At 45.3% G+C, this 21,312-nt stretch overlaps 1 protein-coding gene across 2 annotated transcripts in view; it reads right to left on the reverse strand.

Annotated features, from left to right (window-relative positions):
- Positions 1-2,768: 2,768 nt before the first annotated feature.
- Positions 2,769-21,312, reverse strand: part of LOC138826165 (delta-1-pyrroline-5-carboxylate synthase) — a 42,038-nt gene continuing 23,494 nt past the window's right edge. For both annotated transcript variants that reach the window (XM_070021299.1, XM_070021298.1), the window contains exons 8-18: positions 21,092-21,216; positions 20,248-20,392; positions 19,557-19,630; positions 18,375-18,468; positions 14,228-14,448; positions 11,896-12,033; positions 9,040-9,235; positions 8,815-8,936; positions 6,603-6,789; positions 5,706-5,801; positions 2,769-3,745 (exon numbers count right to left, since the gene is read on the reverse strand). In XM_070021299.1, the coding sequence (XP_069877400.1) occupies positions 3,564-3,745; positions 5,706-5,801; positions 6,603-6,789; positions 8,815-8,936; positions 9,040-9,235; positions 11,896-12,033; positions 14,228-14,448; positions 18,375-18,468; positions 19,557-19,630; positions 20,248-20,392; positions 21,092-21,216 (1,580 nt within the window). In that variant the 3' untranslated portion in view covers positions 2,769-3,563. The remainder of the gene's footprint in view (positions 3,746-5,705; positions 5,802-6,602; positions 6,790-8,814; positions 8,937-9,039; positions 9,236-11,895; positions 12,034-14,227; positions 14,449-18,374; positions 18,469-19,556; positions 19,631-20,247; positions 20,393-21,091; positions 21,217-21,312) is intronic.

The raw sequence follows: 21,312 nt of genomic DNA on the forward strand, positions 1-21,312 counted from the left end.
CACCTGAGAAGCATTTGAGTAATAATCGCGCAAACATTTGTCCCTAAGTAAAAACAAAATTAACAAATAGAAAGTCTTAGCTTGTTAAGATTTCCAGATCACTTGATCAAATATACAAAGCCTGTGTGTTTGCTTAGAGACTTAAATGAGAATTTTCACTTGAGGGCACCCACTGCATTTATTTTATATTATATACTAGTGCATATGCATAATTAACCAGAAACCCAGTATCTTTGCTCCCAAAGCTGAAGTTCAGCAGCCTGCTTCCTCTCCAGCCCCTCCCAGAATCACCTTTCCTCGTTCAGGGGCTGTTCACCAGAACTTACCTCTTTCTCAGGCTCAAAATAGGTTCTCTGTTGCCTCCTGCTCTCAATAACAGCCACCCACTCACCTCAGGTGCTTCAAGGTCTGCGCTCTCTTCCTCACTGCTCATGGAGCGGGCAAGGCTGGCCTGGTGAGCAGACACAGCAGGGATAAGAAGTTCCAGCTTTGAACAGAGCCTCACAGGTAACAAAAACCTGGTTTCTCCTGGAGAACAGAGCCAACTATGTGACGGGGCACCTGGGGATCATAGACGACCAACTCTCCTTCATTGAGTGCTTGCTTTGTGCCAAGGCCATGCCTAATATTAGTAGAACCATTTATGAAGTGGGGTATATAGACATCTATCATCTTACCCAGCTTATTCTTTTGTTGTTGTTGTTGGTTGTGGGGCTTGAACTCTGGGACTGGGTGCTGTCCCTGAGCTCTTCAGCTCAAGGCTAGCACTCTACCATTTGAGCCACAGAGCCACTTCCAGTTTTCTGGCGGTTTATTGGAGATAAGAGTCTCATGGACTCTCCTGCCTGGGCTGGCTTTGAACCAAGATCCTCATATCTCAGCCTCCTGAGTAGCTAGGATTACAGGTGTGAGCCACTGGCCCCTGGTACCTGGCTCCAAGCCTTTTCTCTTGAGATGAGTAAAACTTTTTTGCTCAGCCTAGCCTGGAACCCTAGTCCTCCAGACCTGTCTCCCACATAGCTGGGGATGAGCCACACATCATTGCACCCAGCTGTTGGTTGAGATGGAGGTTCATGAACTTTTTGCCTGAGCTGCTCTTGAACTTCAATCCTCCTATTTGAGTAGCTAGAATTATAGGTGTGAGTGGACTGGTGCCCAGCTGTGTGTGTGTTGGATACTTGGCAGGATTTTAAAGTATTGAACAACAAAGCAAGGGCCTTGTGCATGCACAGGTGGTGCTATACCACCAACTTACATCTCAGCATCCTCTTAGAGACTTAGTCTGGGCCTCATAAGAAGATAGTTTTCTCATAACCAAATAAAACCTTAATTGGCATGTTGTTGGCCAGTCCTGAAGTAATCACTATAAGCAGGGAACAGAGAACTGTGATTCAGCAGAATAGGGGAGAGCAGTATCCCCATTCTGACACCACTGACTGGACAGGCACACTACAGAATAAGGGACATATAAAGCAACCACCACCTATCCTAATTCAACCCTGGCTGTCCAGCTCATCAGTGTCTTCATACTAATGTGTAGCTCAGATACTTCAACAGGAAATATAAACCCATGTAAAACTATGAACTTTTACATATTCCAGAAGGTTTATGTATTGATTTGCCCTTGGTGTGGGAGGGGGAAATCTCAGGATTTAGTTTGGTGACATGTGTTACGAGTTGGCAGCTTGGACAAGAACAGGAAGGATTTCAGAACACAAAGCATCTTCCTAGCGAGTAAGAGTGTAGCTACTTGCAAAACTATGGCTGCCCTGGACCCCCTTAGAAGTTCTTTGCTTCTGTGGATAAAGGGAGAATGCGGATGGCCCAGTCTTTCCAGGCTAAACCCCAAACCATACCACCAAAACAGAGGGCTCCACTAGAGGTTTACCAATACTGCTGTCCAAGACGTTGCCTTCCTGTTTACTCATGACCTGTATAGCCTCTGCTCCCCAGTTTCTCTGATCCTGTCAGTTTCATCCTCACCCCCAGATCTTTGCTTGCCAGGCAACCTGCCCACTTATCACTACCAGGCTTTCTTCCCAGGGCCCAGCTCCATGCCTGCCTTCTGCAGGTCTTCCCTGTGGGCTGCAGCTCTCTTGGGCTGCTTTCTATTTTAGACTCCTGGGGCATGTGTTGTCTGGTTGGGAGCTGTTGTGGTATTTGCAATATAGTTTCAGCACGACCTTGTTTATTGCCTTTTCAGGCAAGCTATGCCAGAATTCTCTGCACAGGGTAGGGCAGGCTGGGTGGGAGGCTTGCCAGACCATGTAAGGGTCTGGATGAGAGGTAGAGTTTGAAGCCATCCTGGGAACATGTTCCACATGACACCGTAATTCTTGTGCTTATAAAACATCCCCAGTGGATAAGCAGTAACATGTCAGTGATGCTTATTTCTTTTGGAGGGTCCCCACGAGACAAAAAGTGCTCTAGCTGCAGACTGCTGGGCACCACAGACCCTAAAGACAGGAGCCAGGGGAAGGAGGGGAGAGGCAGAGCTGTCAGCTGATCCTGAGGTAGCAGGACAGGCAGAGGAGGATGTCAGCTAGGGCCAGGGCTGGACACAACCCACAGGCCTCAGACCATCACCACACCCCCAGCCTCCAGGCTGTTGGGGTTCCCTTTCCTGCATTCTTTGCCTCAGCTGCATCTGCAGATTCTCTTTTCTTAGCCAATTTCCGGAGCACAGAACATGCCAAAGTGTGGAGGGCCACTGGGGAAGGAAGGGGCTGTCTTGGGCAAGGACAAATAAGGAAAAAATCATGCACACAGGCTTTTCATAAGAACTTTATTTCTCAAAAAAAAAAAAAAAAAAAAGGGGGGGAGTAGGGGTGGGGAGAAGAATCCAAAGTATTAAAATAATCCTGTAATCTTTGTTCTGGAGGAAAAGGACAGGATGACAAAATAATTCATATAAAAATTTCAGGCATAATTGCTGTGGATATTCCTCCCACTTGGTAGAACAGCCTGGAACTTGTCTCAACTGTCTGTAGCTCAGGTTACAAATGTGTCATGGGCCCCGGGTGCCTCCTGGCTCTGGATGTCTGACGTGTTTATTTACCTACCCCACCAACACATAGAGGCCAATCTTCCTGGTGGAAATAACAGTTCATTCATTCAGTCACTGTTTCTGCTGAGAGTCCTAAGAAGAGCTGTCCCTCTTCTACGACTGAAGATGACCATGTGTGGCAGCGATGAACTGAAATGTGGAAACTTAGGAGGGAGGGCAGCCCTAGGAGCTAGCACATGCCGAGAGATTTGACCTCACTGAGGTGATAAAAAGCATTCAGGGTTTTCCCGAAGGACACCGGGCCTTTGTTTCTACCAAGGGAGGGAATTGGACTGAGCAAAGTAAAGGACCCATCTGTAGCAATCACTCTCTTTACTAAAGACTGGAATGGAGAATACCAAGACTGACAGTACCAAATTGAGCCAGAAGTACTGAGGTGCCCTTCCCAATGGGCAGACCCTTCTAGGAGGTAGGGAGAAGGTCTGGCTTCACTCCCAGAGGGCTTATCGACTAGTCAAAGTGTAAAGACCTCATGGAACATTCCCGGTTGCTGCTCTCAGTTGGTGTTTCTCTGGGGAACAGGGAGGTTCTCATGAAGGTACTTTAAGTTGCCATGCTCGGAGAAGTCTGAGACCACGTGGTCTTGCCCTCGAAGGAGCCACTTCGTAGTAAGCAGTCCCTCCAGACCCACAGGCCCCCGGGCATGGATCCGCGATGTGCTGATTCCCACTTCCGCTCCTGCAAAGAAGCATGGAGAAAGTGGGGCTCTTTCCTTGCTCTGCTTTCTGCCTGAACCAGACCCACAGCACGGCACTTCATTCTCCTCATCAGACACCCTCATTCCCTGCCACCTCCTCACCCGTCCTTGCCAGGCCAGCTGGAGTCCCTCTGTTCCCATACTACACATGGTATGCGGCCTCTCTTCTGTACTTTATCTCAGTGATAGCCTAAGGGTATGGTCTCTGCCATCAGTTTAGCATCTCATTTGTGTATCATATTGTGACTTCTGGTCTGGGGAGGGACGAGGGGACAATCTTGTTATTGTGTCCAAGCTGGCCTCAGCCTTCTTGGGTTTCTAGGATTATTCCTGGCTTTCCCTACATAATCTTAAGAAATCAAAAGTGGAGGGTATGATCGAACTTAATATTCTTTGAATTCTCAACACACGGGCACTTGCAGTTCCTTGCATGAATGGTTATTGTTCATTTCCTCTCTCTTGCTCTTAGCTTAGACTCAGGAGACACCAGAGGTTTCCTGGATCTGGCTTAGTGCTCTGTGCTGTATTCAGTGGAGCTGGCCAAGGGAGGGTCAGCACCACTCAGGTTCTGACTTCAGAACACTGAGGCCATGGGATTCTGGGCACATCACTAATTTCATCCCTCAAGCTTCAGCTTTATCAGCTGGAAAATGAGTAAAAAAATGATTAATTCCGGGGCTGGAATGGTGGCTCAGTGGTAGAGTGCTTGCCTTGCATGCATGAGACCCTCAGTTCGATTCCTCAGCACCACATAAGCAGAAAAAGCCAGAAGTGGCACTGTAGCTGAAGTGGTAGAGCGCTAGCCTTGAGCTGAAGAGCTGAGGGACAGAGACCAGGTCCAGAGTTCAGGCTCCATGACCGACAAAAAACAAAAACAAAAAAACCCAAAAAAACAAAACCCGATTAATTCCTTTCTGCAGAACTCAGCCAGAGAATGCAAGCAATGTGCTTGGCACAATGTTGGACACAGTGAAAGCTCTACAAATAACTGTCCCTGTCCTCGACGTGCCTTATAGGAACTTGACTGAGCCAGCATTTTGGCCATGACTCTGAGTTGGTGCTGGAAGGATGATGGAGTGTTCTTTTGCTTTTCTCTCATCCTGGATTCCCACTTGAGTGCCAGCAAACTCAGCCCTTACAAGTATGTGGCTATTTCCTTTTCATAACATGATACAAACATCAGTGCAAGTGCTGTGATAATTACATCAAAGTCCCAAGGAGACAACAGTCTAGTGGCTAAGAATGACTGGGGAAATTTCCCTTTAATAACTATTAGTAATCCAGTGAGAAGGGCTGTTCTGGACAGATTATCTATTCAAAGTGAGTCATAAATGTCTTAATGGAGTCTAGTAAAAGAGTACCCTAGGACAACTAGATGGCCTAAATAACCTGTACACTATAGAGAACTGGCATAGATAATGGCAGGAGGGAGAAGGCTATCTAAGATTTTCATTTCAAAGACTGTTGTAGACATTACCTTGACCTCGAGCTTTTCTGTGTGTGTGTGTGTGTGTGTGTGTGTTGGTGCTGGAGAGTGCATGCACTCTAGATCACAACCCTCTACCTATGGGCTTTTGATGCTGGTATGTAGACTCAGTGCACGTCTTGCGCTGTTCTGCAGTTCCTATCTCACAGGCACCCCGAAGCAGTTAGTCTGCAATGGCAGTGTTGTCAAAGGACCGTGGCATGTGTATCTGTCATGCTCTGTGCACAAAGACAAGACAAGCTCTGCTTGTACGGGGGTGGGAGCAATTTGAACACAACTTGTGGGATTTGAGGCAAACTATTTTGTGGCTTTGACTTGTGTCCGTGTATGAAAAAGGAAATGTGGGTAATGAGTATTCTCCCTGCCTTGCCTGTCTGTCTATCAGGTTTGTCACAGAAGAGGGAGTACGGGGAGGTGTTTCCAGCTCCCACCATCCTGGGATGAGTCCCTCTTACCCAGCCCAAAGCGGTAGCCATCAGAGAAGCGAGTGCTGGCATTCCAGAACACACAGGCACTGTCTACATGCTGGAGGAAGAACTCTGCTGTTTTCTCTGCAGGGTGGAGAGAAACTGAGTTAGAACGGTCACTCCCCAGGGACAGAGCTGGGAGGGTCCAGGCCAGCCGGGGGCCTCCTGTGTTCTCCAGGGAAAGGCTTGATGAGGAAGATGGCAAAGCACCACCATCAGTCCCAGAGGTGTGCCAAGCCTGCCCCTGTGCTGTGTTGCCTGCAAGGTCCAGGTGTCTGAACATCTCTGTGCCTGAGTGAAGAGGGATGGACATTACCTTGGTCACATGGTGTGCAGGTACGAGAGGATGAAGTAAGAGGGAACTCGGGAGCACTCACAGTAAATGCTCAGTAAATGCTAGCAGCTGTTACTGGTGGTGTGGTTACGATCTCTAGTGAACTGGCTATGAATACCTCTGGGACCATATGTTTTCTTCACCACCAAATCTCAAGGCCCTGACACCTGGACTGTCCCTAATACGTTATTTGCAGGGTGAGAATAAATATGCAGAACTGTTTCTGTCCTTACCTTCCAGGGCCTTGCTTTCCTTAGCTGTGGAATGGGTTCTTTTAAATACCTGCAAGATAGCTGCTTGGATACAGATGCCAAGTTCTCCAACACATTGTTCACAGTGCTGCTAATCATCCCTGGCCCTGCCTCCCTGAGGGATGGTGGGGCAAAATAAAGGAACAGCACATGTGAAAGCACTTGACAAAGCACCAAATGCGATTGTGGCAGTGTGTGGGACTGTTTTCCTGCAGGCCCCAGGGCCTGAGAGCTGCAGACCACCCACAGATCTGAAGTGGACAAATTGAGCCAGGCTGGAGCGAGTGCTGGCACACTGACCATTCTCTGTGACGATGACATCCGTGTGAGAGCTGCCGTACTTGTGGATGTGTTCGATGGCTTCCTGGACACCGTCCACCACTTCAATGCACAGCTCCAGGTCCCCGTACTCTGTCCGGAGTGACTTCACTTCCGAGGGACTGAAGGTCAGGTAGGAGGCAAACTTGGGACCTGCGTGAATTTTCACCTGGAACAGAGGGAGTCCAGGGACCACAACATAAACACTACAAAAACCTACAAGCAGCAGGGCCTGGGTGATGCAGCCCAGAATAGCCCTAGGGGCCGGAAGGACTGAAGTGCCTTGCTGCTTGCTGCCACTGCGTGCGCCCTGCTGGGGTGAGGGCTTGCTGGCCACTAGCCAGCAATGGGCCTTCAAGCTGAAACAGGAGCATTTGAGTATTACAAGTGTGCGAGACATAAGCCCTCAACTTCTGGCATTTGACACACTTCACTATAAAGCGCCCACTCCCGGCAGTGTAGGAGCAAGCTACTGGACTCACACAACACATATATCCATGTCTTCTCTGTACCCTGGAAAAGCCCTAGGGGTTGTGGTGATTTTGTGCAGGTACTGGGGCATGAATTCAGGACCTTTGTGCTCTTATTCAGTTTTTCACTCAAGGCTGGTAATCTACCATTTGAGCCACATCTCTGGCACAGCTTCTTGCTAAAAATGGAGATGGAATGTCATGGACTTCAAACTGCAATGTTCCCAAGTATTAGCCTCTTGAGTAGCTAGGTGTGAGCCACTCATGCCTGGTTTGTTTTTTAGGTAAGCAGAGCTTGAGATAATACCTCAAACACTAGTTCCCTGTTGGATTTCTAGCTGGTCCAGTGAGCTCCAGGCTGTGCACTGTTACACTGCCCCTGCTCCTATTAGGAGTGCTGGGATCCTCGGATGCTTACTGACTGCTGGGCACAGGGCTGACCCCATTGAGGCCTTGTGTCTGACATAGTGCACGCCTAGATTCTTTGGCTAAAGCTCTTGCCTTGATTCCAATGTTAACAAATGGTGTCTGAGCTGTCCTCATTGTTTTAAAGCCTGATCTCAGATACATTTTTGACCTGGGACCCCCACTCCTTCCAGAGCTACAACCCAACAACGTTCCCCATCCCCAATCAAGGCATGGGTGGACCTTCCCTCCTGCCCACAAAGGCACTGCACTAACTTATTTTGGGTTGAGGCATTTCAAGGCAATCCTCATTTTGATGACTGAGGATAGGAAAGGCTTGTTCATATTAAGACCAGGAGCTTGGTCCTGGCCCAAAGAGAGCCTTCCTCCTGTCCAGTCAAGTTCACTGGTACCTGGCCACCCATAAGTACCCTGCCAAATGGGCTGGTAATATAAAACAGGAGTCCTAATGTGAGGGAGCATGTGATTGACCTTTCTTTTACTGTTGGGTGCATTTTCATTTTCAAAACAATTCTTTTACATCCTCATCCTCACTGGGACCATGCCATATCTCTAAGCAGACTGGAGCCTTCTCTTCCAGCAACAGAACAGAAAGGAAGAGACATGTAAGGGTCAAAGCAACCAAGGCCAGTAAGCACCTTGCCTATTGCTGCGCTAGCCCACTAAATTCCATACTGTGCCATGGCACTGGCTGTCCAGTTGGAAGTGCATCCATGCAGGAAGTTGAACAGATTGCCCATTTTGCCTTGAAAACTTCTCTTACTTCGTAGTCATGAATGCAGGACAGAGCACACATTTATGTTTGAAATAAACATACTGCATCTGGTTTGTTTACTACCTTAGTGCTTGGTACAAATATAGTCCAGAGGGGACAGTACACAAATTGCTGACCCCAAACATCATAGCATTAAGGACATAAATATTGGTAATAGAAGGCATTTTGGGGGAGCATGAATACATACTAATTTTGAATTTGAAAACATTTCTGCACAATGAAACTCAAACGAATGTCTGCTTGGAAACATCAACTTTGCTACTAGAATAAAAGATGGGCAGAAAGCCAGTACTCAGTCTGCGCCATCTTACCTCTGACCCCTCGTGGCACAGAAGGCCCTACATTTTCATAGCTGATCTGACTGTCTGTTTGGCCCACCCACCAGACTGCCTGAGGGTGGGCTATGTCTTACCCACTCAGAACTTCATATTAAGTATAGGCTTGAGACTGCGTGAAGTGGCTGCTCGTGGTCTAGTTTCATAGACAGGAGGAGATGTCCTAGTGGTGGTCCTGGGTCCCTTACCTGCTCCACTCTCAGCATATCAATGATCTGGTCGAACAGTGGTGTTCTCAGCAGATCCCGATGGATCAGCAAAGTCTCCAGAGCATTACAGGCAGCTGGATATTCACACTTAGAGTCTCGGACTTAAAGAAGAAGAGCAAAGAATTCTATCAGTGTACACAATCCACAGGCATAGAAGGTTTCACTATTTCGTGCTCACTACATGGTAGATTCTGTCCAGCTCACCAAGTCTGGTGACCTTGTCGACACTGGCCTCTGAATCCACAAACATGTGGCAGATCCCTTCACTGTGTCCCATCACTGGAATCCCCTTTGCAGCTTTCTGGATGTCTCTGACCAGCTGGGAAGAGCCGCGAGGAATGATCAGATCTATCATATTGTCTAGGCGGCAGAGATCTTCAACTTCTTCTCGAGTATTCACCTGAAGGGAGAACAAATCAAAAGCTAAAGATGACATTTTCTGAGTTGAATATAATAGCACACACTCGTAATTCCAGTATTCCAGTAGTTAGGAGGCTGAGGCAGAAATTATAAGTTTGAGACCAGTTTGGCCAGACTTTGTCGCAAAAAACATATAAACTCAGAGTCAGTGCCCAGGCTCTGAGTTCAAGCCCCAGGACACACACACACACACACACACACACACACACACACACACACACACACACACACACACACACACACACACACACACACACACACACACACACACACACACACACACACACACACACACACACACACACACACACACACACACACACGAATAGCAACTTCCATTTTATAGATCAATACTAAATATCCTGAGCACTACAAACTTATTCTGAAATCATGATTAATTTCCTGACTGTGGGGACTGAAATGACATCCAGCAAATGCTAACCAGATTCTAACTGCTTTGGTGCTGTCTCTGTATAACAGAGACATGCAGATTTGTCCCTTCTCTCCCAGAGCTCAGAGTCTAGAAGAGAAGCTAGCCATGTCTCAGGGCTAATGAAATGTCAGAGGAGGTTCCAAGTATTGCCTGTGGAAGTGAAGGCAGTCTCTATCAGTGCCAGCTGTAAGAATTGCTTCAGTAACTGCTCTGCCAGTTCTCCGTGGCCTCAAAGAAACCCTGAGTCTTGCTGAGGAGTTTCAGCTTAGAACATCTGTGACAACCCTAACATGGGACAGTGACTGGACCGACTATAAAGTGCTTATGGCAGGACAGTGGGATTATGGGCATTTTGCTTTTTCTTCTTGATTTTTTAAAATTTTCCAGTGCTGGGGCTTGAACTCAGGGCCTGGGCACTGTTCCTGATCTTCTTTTTGCTTAAGGCTAGCACTCTACCACTTGATCCACAGTGCCACTTCTAGCTTTTTCTGTGTATGTGGTACTGAGGAATCAAACCTAGGGCTTCATGCATGTGAGGCAAGCACTCTGCCAACTAAGTCACATTCCCAGCCCATCTTCTTGGATTTTTAATTGTGCTTCATCTGGTTATGTTATTTCTACAGCAGAAAGATATGTGCCAGAATGTTCTTGGCAATTTTATTCCACAGATCCCCAAACTGGAAGCAATCCAAAGAAGTCACCAACAGAGGAAAGGATGAGCTGTAGTACATTTATGTGACTAGAATATTACAATGCAATGAAAGGGAAATCATTGCTAGACGTGGTAATATGGGTGAAAGTCATGATGCAGGATGAGCAAATGATATACATTATACAAGTACATTTTGAATGACTCCATTTCTATTTAAGAACAGGCAAAAGTAATTGAATGTGTCAGCAGTCAAAAAAGTGGTTGCCACCGGGCACTGATGGCTCACTCCTATAATCCTAGCTACTCAGAAGGCTGAGATCGGGATCTGAGATCCAGCCCAGGCAGGAAAAGCCATGAAACTCTTACCTCCAATAAACCACCAGAAAACCAGAAGTTTTTTTTTTTTCTGTGGCTCAAGTGGTAGAGCACTAGCCTGGAGCTTAAGTGCTGAGGGACAGTGCCCAGGCCCAAGTTCAAGCCCCAGGACTGACCAAAAAAAAAAAAAAAAAAAAAAAGTGGTTGCCTTTGGGGCATGGGTAGAGCACAGTAGCTGGGAAAGACAGAAAGGAGCTTGCTGGCATGCTGGCACTGGGCTACATGTTGACACAACTCATGGTTATTCATGTACACGGATACAGTCACTGAGGATCTTACATGATACTTTAAAAAGGTTATAGTTAAGATCTGTATATGTTACTTTAGGTTTGTTACACCTCTGCAGGGAAAAAGGCCAGGAACAAAAGAGAAGGGGGGGAAAAGGGGGAAGGAGAGAAGAAAGGAGGATTAGAGAGGAGGAAGAGGGGAAAAGAGAGTGGAAGCCTATCTAAGCTAGAAAGCCCTGGAACTGGAATTCAAATCCCTAAAGTCTGAGCTCTCTCTAACCACTTTGCTGCCACACAGAAACCACATTTGACACTGGCCAAGCAGTACGACTGGATAGAATCCTTCTCCCAGCTGCTGGCAGACTCCTGAGGTGCTAGAGTGAGGGGATCCATAGAAAAAAAGAGAAGGATCTGGAGGTGGCCTAGGTTGAAATCACAGACAGGGTGGCTTTGGGCAAATCCTTCTTTTGGCGCATGCTTTTTTCCCATGGAGGAAATGGGTCTAGTAACTAATGGTGTTTTCCTTGAAGGGCTGTCCTGAGGGCTCAATGAACCATAGCTGTTACTATCAAACCTCTCGGGGTAACTCTACAGAGTGACCACAATGACAGAGGTGGCTTCACGATCGCCTTCTTATGCATGACGGAATATGACCAACTGTCTTAAAGTGCACCTAATGAAATTACATCACTGGAGCAATGAGAAGAACCCAGGCCTCACACTCAGGGTCTGTCATGCTATGACTTAAAGGATGAAGACTTAATCAACACCCTTATAAACTAGCAGGGACAGGACACAGCTGTCTGGGTGAGCCTTCTGGCTCTGCTGAACGGCCTCATGTCCGCTGGCTCACAGAATCTGCCCCACTCCAATGGAGCTGGCTGTAGAAGTGTTTTGGCCTAAGCTTTCTTCATGTTCCCTAAGACATGACTTGGCTCACTCTGGACACCTACCAGCTGAACGGCATCCTTGACGCCATGGATTGAGAGCGCCTCCTGGGTGAGGAGGTGAAGAATCCGGTTGCTGTGTGCAGCCTCCTTCCCTCCTTTGAGTAACAAGCCGTTACCACTCGCAATAGCCAAGGCGGCCACCTGTAGATCAATGGGAGCAGCAGTGATCAAAGGGAAAAACAAGAGAAACAATAATGTGAACATTTGTCCAGAACACTGTTTACTATGCTCACACTTTCACATCATCCCAGGGAATTAAAATTACCCCACTTTAAACCCAAGCCCCTCTGGGCATCATACTGAGGAACTAACCTCTACAGCTTCCTCAGTACCATTAGCAATCTGACCTGAATTCAGTAGTCAGGGCCATGAGGTTTCCAGCCACCTTGGCCACCATGAGGCCAAAGAAGCATTTGCGTCACTTGATTCTGTCCAGGTTGAGCAGCACTGTTGGGCACATTCTATTCTGATCCTGGAATTGGTTTTCATTTGTTTTGTTTGGTTTGTGGTGCTGGAGATTAAACCCAGGGCCTTATACATACCTGGAAAGTACTCTACCACTGAGTTACACCCAAGTACTAAGAGAATGGAGAAGACTAGAGCTCCTGTCAGCCCCGGACAGTCATGGAGGCGAGGGAGCACGTACTATGTGTGGTCTCCTGAGAGATGGGTTAGTTACCCTCCCCAAGCAGAGTTAGTGACACCAATCCTAAGGTTGAAGCTTACTTTTCTGAATTCTCTTGGGATAAATGATTTCATAGGGCAGGGAAAACAACTTTACTAAAAAACTGCTTGTCCACGTTCATCTTCAGGTTAGGAGTCCTTAATTCTGCAGATAAATGCATACATAGCATATTCTGCATCCAAATTTTAGGATTTGTAGATTCTGTATTGCCACTGAGAGCTAAGATCCCAGGGGGAGAAGCTTTGGCAGCAGAGAAAACCGTACTCCCTCAAGCAATCAGCTATGGTATGTGCCTAGTGGCAGGCACTCTGTGGACAGAGCCCTCACACACTCAGGACCATTTATCCTAGCACAGAGGAGTTTTACTATCACCTCTGGGCATTTCTACAAGGTAGGCATTTGGCTACCGGGGTGGTATGACAGTGTCAGCCAGGGGTCAAGGACAGACCTCCATGAAAGGGGAGGTCTTGGTGAAGCTAGTTTAAAGTCACGGCACAGAGAACCTCCACAGAGTGTTTCAGATTCCCATGGTCCCCCATGCCTTATACTCAAAGTGGGACTATTATCCTACTGGACAGTCCAGTTGAGTTTAAGGTAACCCAGTAACGCCATTCTCTAAGGCTACCTTGTGTTTCACAGCATGGTTGCTGGCAGGACCCTTATACCTGCATACATGTGTTCTCAACAATCCTTAAAGAGTGCTACATTCCAATTTCCATACACGTTCTTTTTTTTCTAATTAGTTTGCCTTCAGGAATCCATCTGAGACACTGATAAGCTAGGGGTCTTTTTCACATGAGCAAGGCCAGTTATTACATAAATGACTAGAACAGGCTAGCAAGAACTGGTTGTCAGAGAACAAAGAACACCATGAACTAAGATGTTTGGAAACTTACTTTCATGTTGCAGAGCCATGGATTGATCTGGGCTCCAGCAACAGCTCCATCCATACAAGTATGACAGGGTTTCAAGCGTATGCCAGGCCAGCCTGGACTACAATTCTATTTTTGCTTTCCATGTAATTGAATGACAGCTATACAACTGAGCCCAGCTTGTTATTGGTTGAAATGGAGTCTCCTAAACTTTTTACCTGAGTCGTCCACAAACCATAATCCTCTCAATCTCTGCTTCCTAAGTAGGTAGGATTATAGGCTAAACCACTGTGCCTAACCGTGTCAGTAATATTTACCTTTATAACATTTAATTTTCTTTCTCTCTTTCCTTCTTTTTTTTTTTGTTGGTCGTGGGGTCTGAACTCTGGACCTGGGCGTAGTCCCTCAGCTCTTCAGCTCAAGGCTAGTGCTCTACAATTTGAGCCACAGTGCCACTTCTGGCTTTCTCTGCTTATGTGGTGCTGAGGAATCAAACCCAGGGCCTCATGCATGTAAGGTAAGCACTCTACCAGTGAGCCACCTTCCCAGCCCTAACATTCAATTTCTTTTACTGTAAAATGGATATATGTAATTCCTACTTTAGAATTATTGGAAGAATCAAGAACACAAAATACCTTTGTGGTGAAAAAAAGGGCATCTCTCCCTTTCCTACACTTGCAACAGTCTTTAGGAGACTTACATCTGATGAATTATTCTAACTAAACTCCCCCTTACCTCCCCACGCCCCAGTTCCCCTTAATTAATCACAATCACATACCTGGGGTAGACAATCAGGGCGAGATTCAAAGATCACCAGTAGAACACCAATTGGGACAGTCACTTGTTCTAGTTCGAGGTTTTTGGCAATTCGAGTTCGGCGTAAAACACGCCCGACACTGTCGTGTGAGGAGGCTGCGATCTGCCGCAGCCCGATGGCCAGGCTGTTCAGCTTAGATGTGGAAAGACTCAGGCGCTTCAGCAAGGGGGTTGCGAGTCTCCCTGAAATGGGGATGAGGATTTGTGATAAAGAGGCGGATCTAGGCAGGCTGTAGCCATCCCCCTGATGTCTTACTGACCCATGTGACTGTATGGAACTCAGAGGAATCTCAGTAAGACAATAATATGCCATTTCCACAGCCTTTTCTGGGGAATAGCTTGGCAGTGTGAGCCATCCACACCTTGGGGCCAGCATTCCCAGTTCCAAAAGCTTAGCATTTGCATGAAAGACTGCATGCAACAAAGACAAGCATTTCATAATAGGGAGAAACTGGATTCGATCTCAAGATCCAGATGAGGGGCTATAATAGTCATCATGTATAATAATAAGCTGTGAAAAATGCCAACTAAGAAACAGCAGGTACAACATGACCCTACTACCAATGTCTGCAGACATATATGCACACACAGAGATGGCTGTAAGGTTTCAAGGACATTGAAGACCTGTCTGTCTTTATGATTGTAACTTTTTATAGTGCGTGAATTATTCTATAAGCAGCAACACAGGTATATCTTCTTCCAAAATTCAAAAGTTAAATTACAGTACACTCTTACACAGAATTTGAAGTAGTATATACACAGTGTAATTTTGTCTACACACAAACACATCACAAATCATTATGTGATTAATGCTGAGATGGGATTATGAAAAAAACACTCATTATTCTACCAACCATTGTAACATGCATATTAATCCATTTTCTTTACATTCCCTCATGTGCTAAGAACTGAGTTTTAATTATAGTGTATGTTTAATGCTGCATTCTAGGTTTTCATCTTACAATGCAAGTATGTTTTTCATGATACAAAACTTATTATTTTAGAAGTGCACTAGTGGCTCACATCTATAATCCTAGGTACTACTGAGATCTGAGGATTTTGGTTCAAAGTTAGCTAGCCAGGAAAGTCTGTGAGACTCTTATTTTCAATTAACAACCAGAAAACTGAGTGTCACTGTGGCTCAAAGAGGAAGGGCACTCGCCTTGAGGAAAAAGAGTTCAGAGGCAGCACCCAGGCCCTGAGTTCAAGCCCATAAACAACAAAAAAATAAAATGAAATACAATAAAAAATAAAAAATTATTTTAATCACTACTAAGTAGTCTGTTGAGTTTATACAACTTAGTGTACATAACCAAGTACATATTACTAGACATTCTGGTTATTTCCAATTTTTCAATGTGATAAATGATCTTGGGTTACCAAGCTTGTACTTTTTATTTTTTTGAGATAGGGTCTGCTGGCCTCAAACTCAAGATCCTCTTAGCTTAGCCTCCTAAGTAGTTGAGATTGATTATAGGCATGCTCCTCTGTAATTGGCTTAATATTATAACTGTGATACAATATCTGTGCATCTTTATTGAGTACAATACAGAATGCAATATAGATATACCTGTAATAATCAAGTCAGAGCAATAAACATTTCCATCTCTTCAAACACTAATTTTAATCATCTGTGTGTCCTGTATATTTCCAGAGAAACATTATTAGAATCAGAATTCAGAGCCTATCAATAAGCTGTACAACCTAGATCATAGGTCTAGAGTTTAGTTCTTTCATTTTAATTGCAAAAAACTAGATATTTTCTTTTCTTTTTTTGGGTCCGGTTGTGGGGCCTGAACTCTGGGCCTGGGCACTGTCCCTCAGCTTTTCAGCTCAAGGCTAGCACTCTACCACTTGAGCCACAGCGCCACTTCTGGCTTTTTTCTTTTTACTTATGTGGTGCTGAGGAACTGAACCCAGGGCCTCAGGCATGCAAGGCAAGCGCTCTACCACTGAGCCACCTTCCCAGCCCTCTTTTTTTCTTTTTTGAAGCCACATTTTATATCTTGTATATTTTGTATTGTAAAAATACTGTACAGAGGGGTTAAAGTTACATGAGGAAGGTAATGAGTACATTTCCTATTGAGTGTTGTTACCTCCTCCTTTGCTTTCCCTTACCATCCCTTCCCTCCCCAAGAACTAGATATTTTCAAAGACTCCCATTTTTGAAAATATACCTTGACTTTCTAATAATACAAAGATTCAAGAGACTCTGTAAACTCCACTTCCAAGTGGTTTTGTTTTTATTTTTATTTTTCGGTCAGTTGTGGGACTTGAACTCTGGGCCTAGGCACTGTACCTCAGCTCTTCAGCTCAAGGCTAGCACTCTACCACTTGAGCCACAGCACCCACTTCCAGTCTTTTCTGCTTATGTAGTGCTGAGGAATCGAACCCAGTGCCTCATGCATGCAAGGCAAGCATTCTACCACTGAGCCACCTTCCCAGCCCCCTTCCAAGTTTTTTAAGAAATGAAAACAAAGCCAGGCACCGGTGGCTCATGCCTGTAATCCAAACTATGCAGGAGGCTGAGATCCGAGGATCACGGTTCAAAGCCAGCCCAGGCAGGAAAGTTCATGAGAATCTTATCGCCAATAAACCACTAGAAAACTGGAAGTTGACTGCGGCTCAAGTGGTAGAGCGCTCACCTTGAGCTGAAGAGCTGAGGGATGGTGCCCAGGCCCAGAGTTCAAGCCCCAGAACTGACCAAAAAAAAAAAAAAAAAGAATGGAAACAGGACTGGCAGTTATGCCTCAAGTGGTAGAATACTTGCCTAACAAGCACAAGTCCCTGAGTTTAATATATATACATACGTGCGTGCGTGCGTGCGTGCGTGCGTGCGTGTGTGTGTGTGTGTGTGTGTGTGTGTAGTCAGCCAGGTGCTGGCAGCTCTTGCCTGTATTTGTAGCAACACAGGAGGCTGAGATCTGAGAACTGTGGTTTAAAGTCAGCCCAGACAGAAAAGTCTGTGAGACTATCTCCAATAACCCAAAAAGCTGGAAGTGGAGTGCTATAGAACTCTAGTCTTGAGCACAAAAACTCAGGGACAGTACTGCGACCCTGAATTCAAGCCCCAGGACCAGTGCGCATGCATGCACACACGCACGCACGCGCACACACACACGCACGCACGCACGCACGCGCGCACACACACACACACAATAAATCACTGGTGGCTCATGCCTGTAATCCAAACTACGCAGGAGGCTGAGTTTTAAGGATCAGAGTTCAAAGCCAGCCCAGGCAGGAAAGTCTGTGAGACTCTTACCTCCAATTAACCACCAAAAAGCTAGAAGTTCAAGCCCTAGGACTGGCAAAGAAGAATAGCTGATAAGCCTTACATTTAGGCTAAGGAGGCGTATGTATTCAAGAGAAAAGGAAATTCAAGGCACAGTGAAAATTAACTCTATTACTTGAATGTGGAAAAGAGAGAAGAAGAATCAAAGAAGGCTCTAAGTCCTCTGTGGTGCAAGTTCATCCATCCTGCCCATTCCCACTCTACCAGAACACCTAGTGCTCACTCTGTGAAGACTTCAAACTAGACTTCATGAACTAAGAACCCACCACTCATCACAGGCTGCACACACTATACTTATAAGCCCTTTAATGTGTATCTATGCTCGAATCCCAGGTCCATCTCTGACCATATGGTGTGGGGCAAGAGGCAGCATATCAGTTTCAGCTGCCCCTTTGCAAAGCAGGAATAATAAACAGTAGCTCCCTCTGACATGCTGTGTTGTGATATAGAAATGCAATCCTGTTGGTAAAGCCCTTTACATGAGGCCTATTAACAGAACAGCTTCAAGAACTGCTAGCAGGTTAGCTGACATGCTAAAGCAATGAGGCTCTTTCCTTTCCTGATCCTGAACCTGCTACCACAGCCCCTACTCACCTGTGGGGGGGCTTGGGGAGAGCATAGGTTTACTAAAGTATTCAAGAAGGATATAAGCACAGGAGGAGCTCGAAAAAGGTATTCACCATGCACTGTGGGTACCGATGATGTGTAACGTAATTTCTTCTGTAACAAGCTTGCCTTTAGGTAAATTACTGGTAAAATGAAGAACAACAACAAAGAGAGATAAAACAGAAACTCTCCACAAGGGACTCTTTACCTTGTGCCTCCTCCAAGTCCTTTTTATTGGCTAACAGGATCTCATCTCGCTGATCTGTCAACAGGTCTGCCAGATGATGGATGATTTCTGCTCTCTAGAAGAAAGGCAAACCATTGAAAAAGAACCAATCAGCTACATTAATCCACTAAGACTGCACACCAGTGCACACCAGAAGGCCCAAAAGTGCCAGGCTTTGCCCCAAAAGCCAAAGTCACCACTGTAAACTCCTCTTACTTCCTGGAGTTCATATCCCACCACTGTGTTCCCCCTTGTTTACCAATATCCCAGTTTCTTCTTTCTGATCCTTTTCTTTTACTCTTCCCAATCAGTGTAACTAGTAAACCATGGCCCAGCAGTGGGAGCAAGACAGATTATACAATTTATCCATAAGATAGAGGGAAGAGATGGGAATGAGTGTCATATACATATCTTTACAAATTTAGGATTGACAACTACTTGATGAAGTTGATCAAAGAGGGGAGAAAAAAAAAAAACTAAACTAAACTAAAACCAAGCCTGGAGAGATGCCTGAAGAGACTCTAGGTCTTCCTCCCTCCCAGACTGGGAAATGTAGCAAAGGACATGGTAATTACTGAAGGAGTAAAGCTAGGTTCCTACTTTGCTTTCTTTCTTTCTCAATTTACAGTAAAATTTAAATTCTTATCCCTTCTCAGGCCAATCTTATATCTCCACTGCTCTCAAGTCTATCCTTACCTATGCCAGCTTAGAAAGCAGGAGTTTCCTGTGCCTTCCTTACCATGTCAAGCCTCACTGCATCTGCTGCTTAGAGTCTAATTCATGATAATCTGTTGTCACTTAGGCAGGGCATCAACTATGGCTCTCAGGCTCCCATTTCACAGGTGAGGCAGGGGAGACAATGGATGGGCAGAGTTACTTTTCCTACACTTCGATGCCTGCTACATGGCAGGAATAATAGGTAGCTTTCTTGGTTTCATCATATTCATGATGCCTTTGATCAAAACACTCAGGTTATTAAAATCTACCTAAGGGAAAGTAAAATTAAGAAAAAGAAAAAAGGCAGAGCAAACCTGAATGAGACCTGTAATTCAGATAACTTTGGATACTATATAGTAAGGTAGGATCAGCAGGCTTGACTGCTGTACTGAGTCATAAGCATGACTTGCTTTGAAAACTAACAAAACCCTAGGTCCAATTTCTTACCTGCTCAGGTTCCAATGTGGCCAACATCCTCCCTCCAGATCGGGCCATTTCTCCCTGCTGTTCAACAGTAGGACCTGCAAGAATATGGACGTGCATCGGACCACAGCTGGCTCTGTCTCACGTCCCCAGCACCCAACACGCTTGCCACATGCAAGAGGCCCTGAGTCCTGGTGCCTGCTTCAGATATGGCCAATGAAATGGCAAAAGAACATGGCAGTGTAGCTCAGGCATAAATAAACTTTCCTATACTGTTAGTATGCACAACATAATTTGTACCTTTTAGAGTTCCTCTCAACTCCACCTCAGCTTACTGGTCCTAATGTGTTTGCCTTTGTGAGCAGATCATAAGGCACTTCTTGAACCCTTGGTGAGCACATGAGAGAAATTCAAGCACATACCATATGTTACACACCTTTGTATCACTAGTGCTTACTAGCTTGGGGCATCTAGCCCAGACAGCATGTTTCTTGAAAAACTGGAAGCTTGTTTTTGAACCTAGTCATTTTGGAAAGGAAGCTTAACTAAACAGGAATAGTCAGAAGTTTACAAAAGTTAGTCAAAATCCAATTTTGAAAACAGTATTGAAAATTCCAGACTTCACGACATTATTACTTCTGCAATCTCTATCCTAATGCTACAGTGTTACTACCTATCACCCACAGGCTTTGCAATCTTATAAAGAATGACTTACCAGCAGGCTTTACTTCCGAAAAGAAGGTGCCGACTTTCTTGCCTTCCACGATGTCTGTGATGACGTGTCCAGATACTTTTGGGTGGGTTCCGTTGGCAATAACAACAGATGTGCCACCTTGCAAAGCCCAGAGAGCTGCTTTCACCTAAGGAACAAGTCTGAGTCAAAGAAGAGATTCGGACCCAGCCCGTCACATTTTTGAACTCACAAAAAAGATGTACAATTGAATTTTGAGTAAGTTAACACAGGAATGTTCTAACAGCTCACAAGTTGTGAAAAGATGTGCAGCTCAAATTCTTTCCCAGTCCAGCCTATCAGGTACTGACTGAGGATGAAACCTCTCCTTAGAGACTCTCGGTACAGGGCTCCTGACTTCTGCATTTTGTTACATCTAAAATAATGACAGCTCAATGAACAGCCCTGACTTTGAGCCGAGTCTGATCCTAAGTCAATTTAGCTTTTCTTTGTTGTTGTTCAAATGAAGCTCTTGCTCTCATCACTACCACTGCTACATGATTCTGGGCCTTGAGACATGCAGCTTCTTAGGACAATTAATGGGAGAGAAAGAAATTTTGAAAAATTTCAAAAAATATTTGCGCTGATGATAGATGATGATTTATAAACTGAACATTACATAGTTCCTATCCTTGAGTTTATAACAGTAATAAAAATACATACTCAGATGATTTAACATAGCTACACAATATTCAGTAAGCCTGCATTTAGATATGTGCATATATGTAAAATATCAGAACCATTAATCTGCAAACCATTTTAAAAGTAAAAAGGATAAATGTTGTTCGGACTTTCTGACTGCTACAGACAGTTCAGGTACTCATCTTACCTTGGCTTCCATGCCACCCATTCCTACTCTAGACTTGGTTCCAAATGTCACAGACTGCTGATCTCCAGGATAAAATATATCAATCAGCTTTGCATCATCTGAACCTGGGGGGCTGTCAAAAAGGCCTAAAAAGTAGAGGAAAATCAGTGACACTGTTTTGATAGAAGTATGTGTCCCCTAGAAGAGACTCCCTAAGCACCTGCTAGGAGGAGAAAACCACT

The sequence above is a fragment of the Dipodomys merriami genome, unplaced genomic scaffold (assembly GCF_024711535.1).
Source record: "Dipodomys merriami isolate MVZ:Mamm:240054 unplaced genomic scaffold, mDipMer1.0.p SCAF_14, whole genome shotgun sequence".
Classification (NCBI taxonomy): Eukaryota; Metazoa; Chordata; class Mammalia; order Rodentia; family Heteromyidae; genus Dipodomys; species Dipodomys merriami.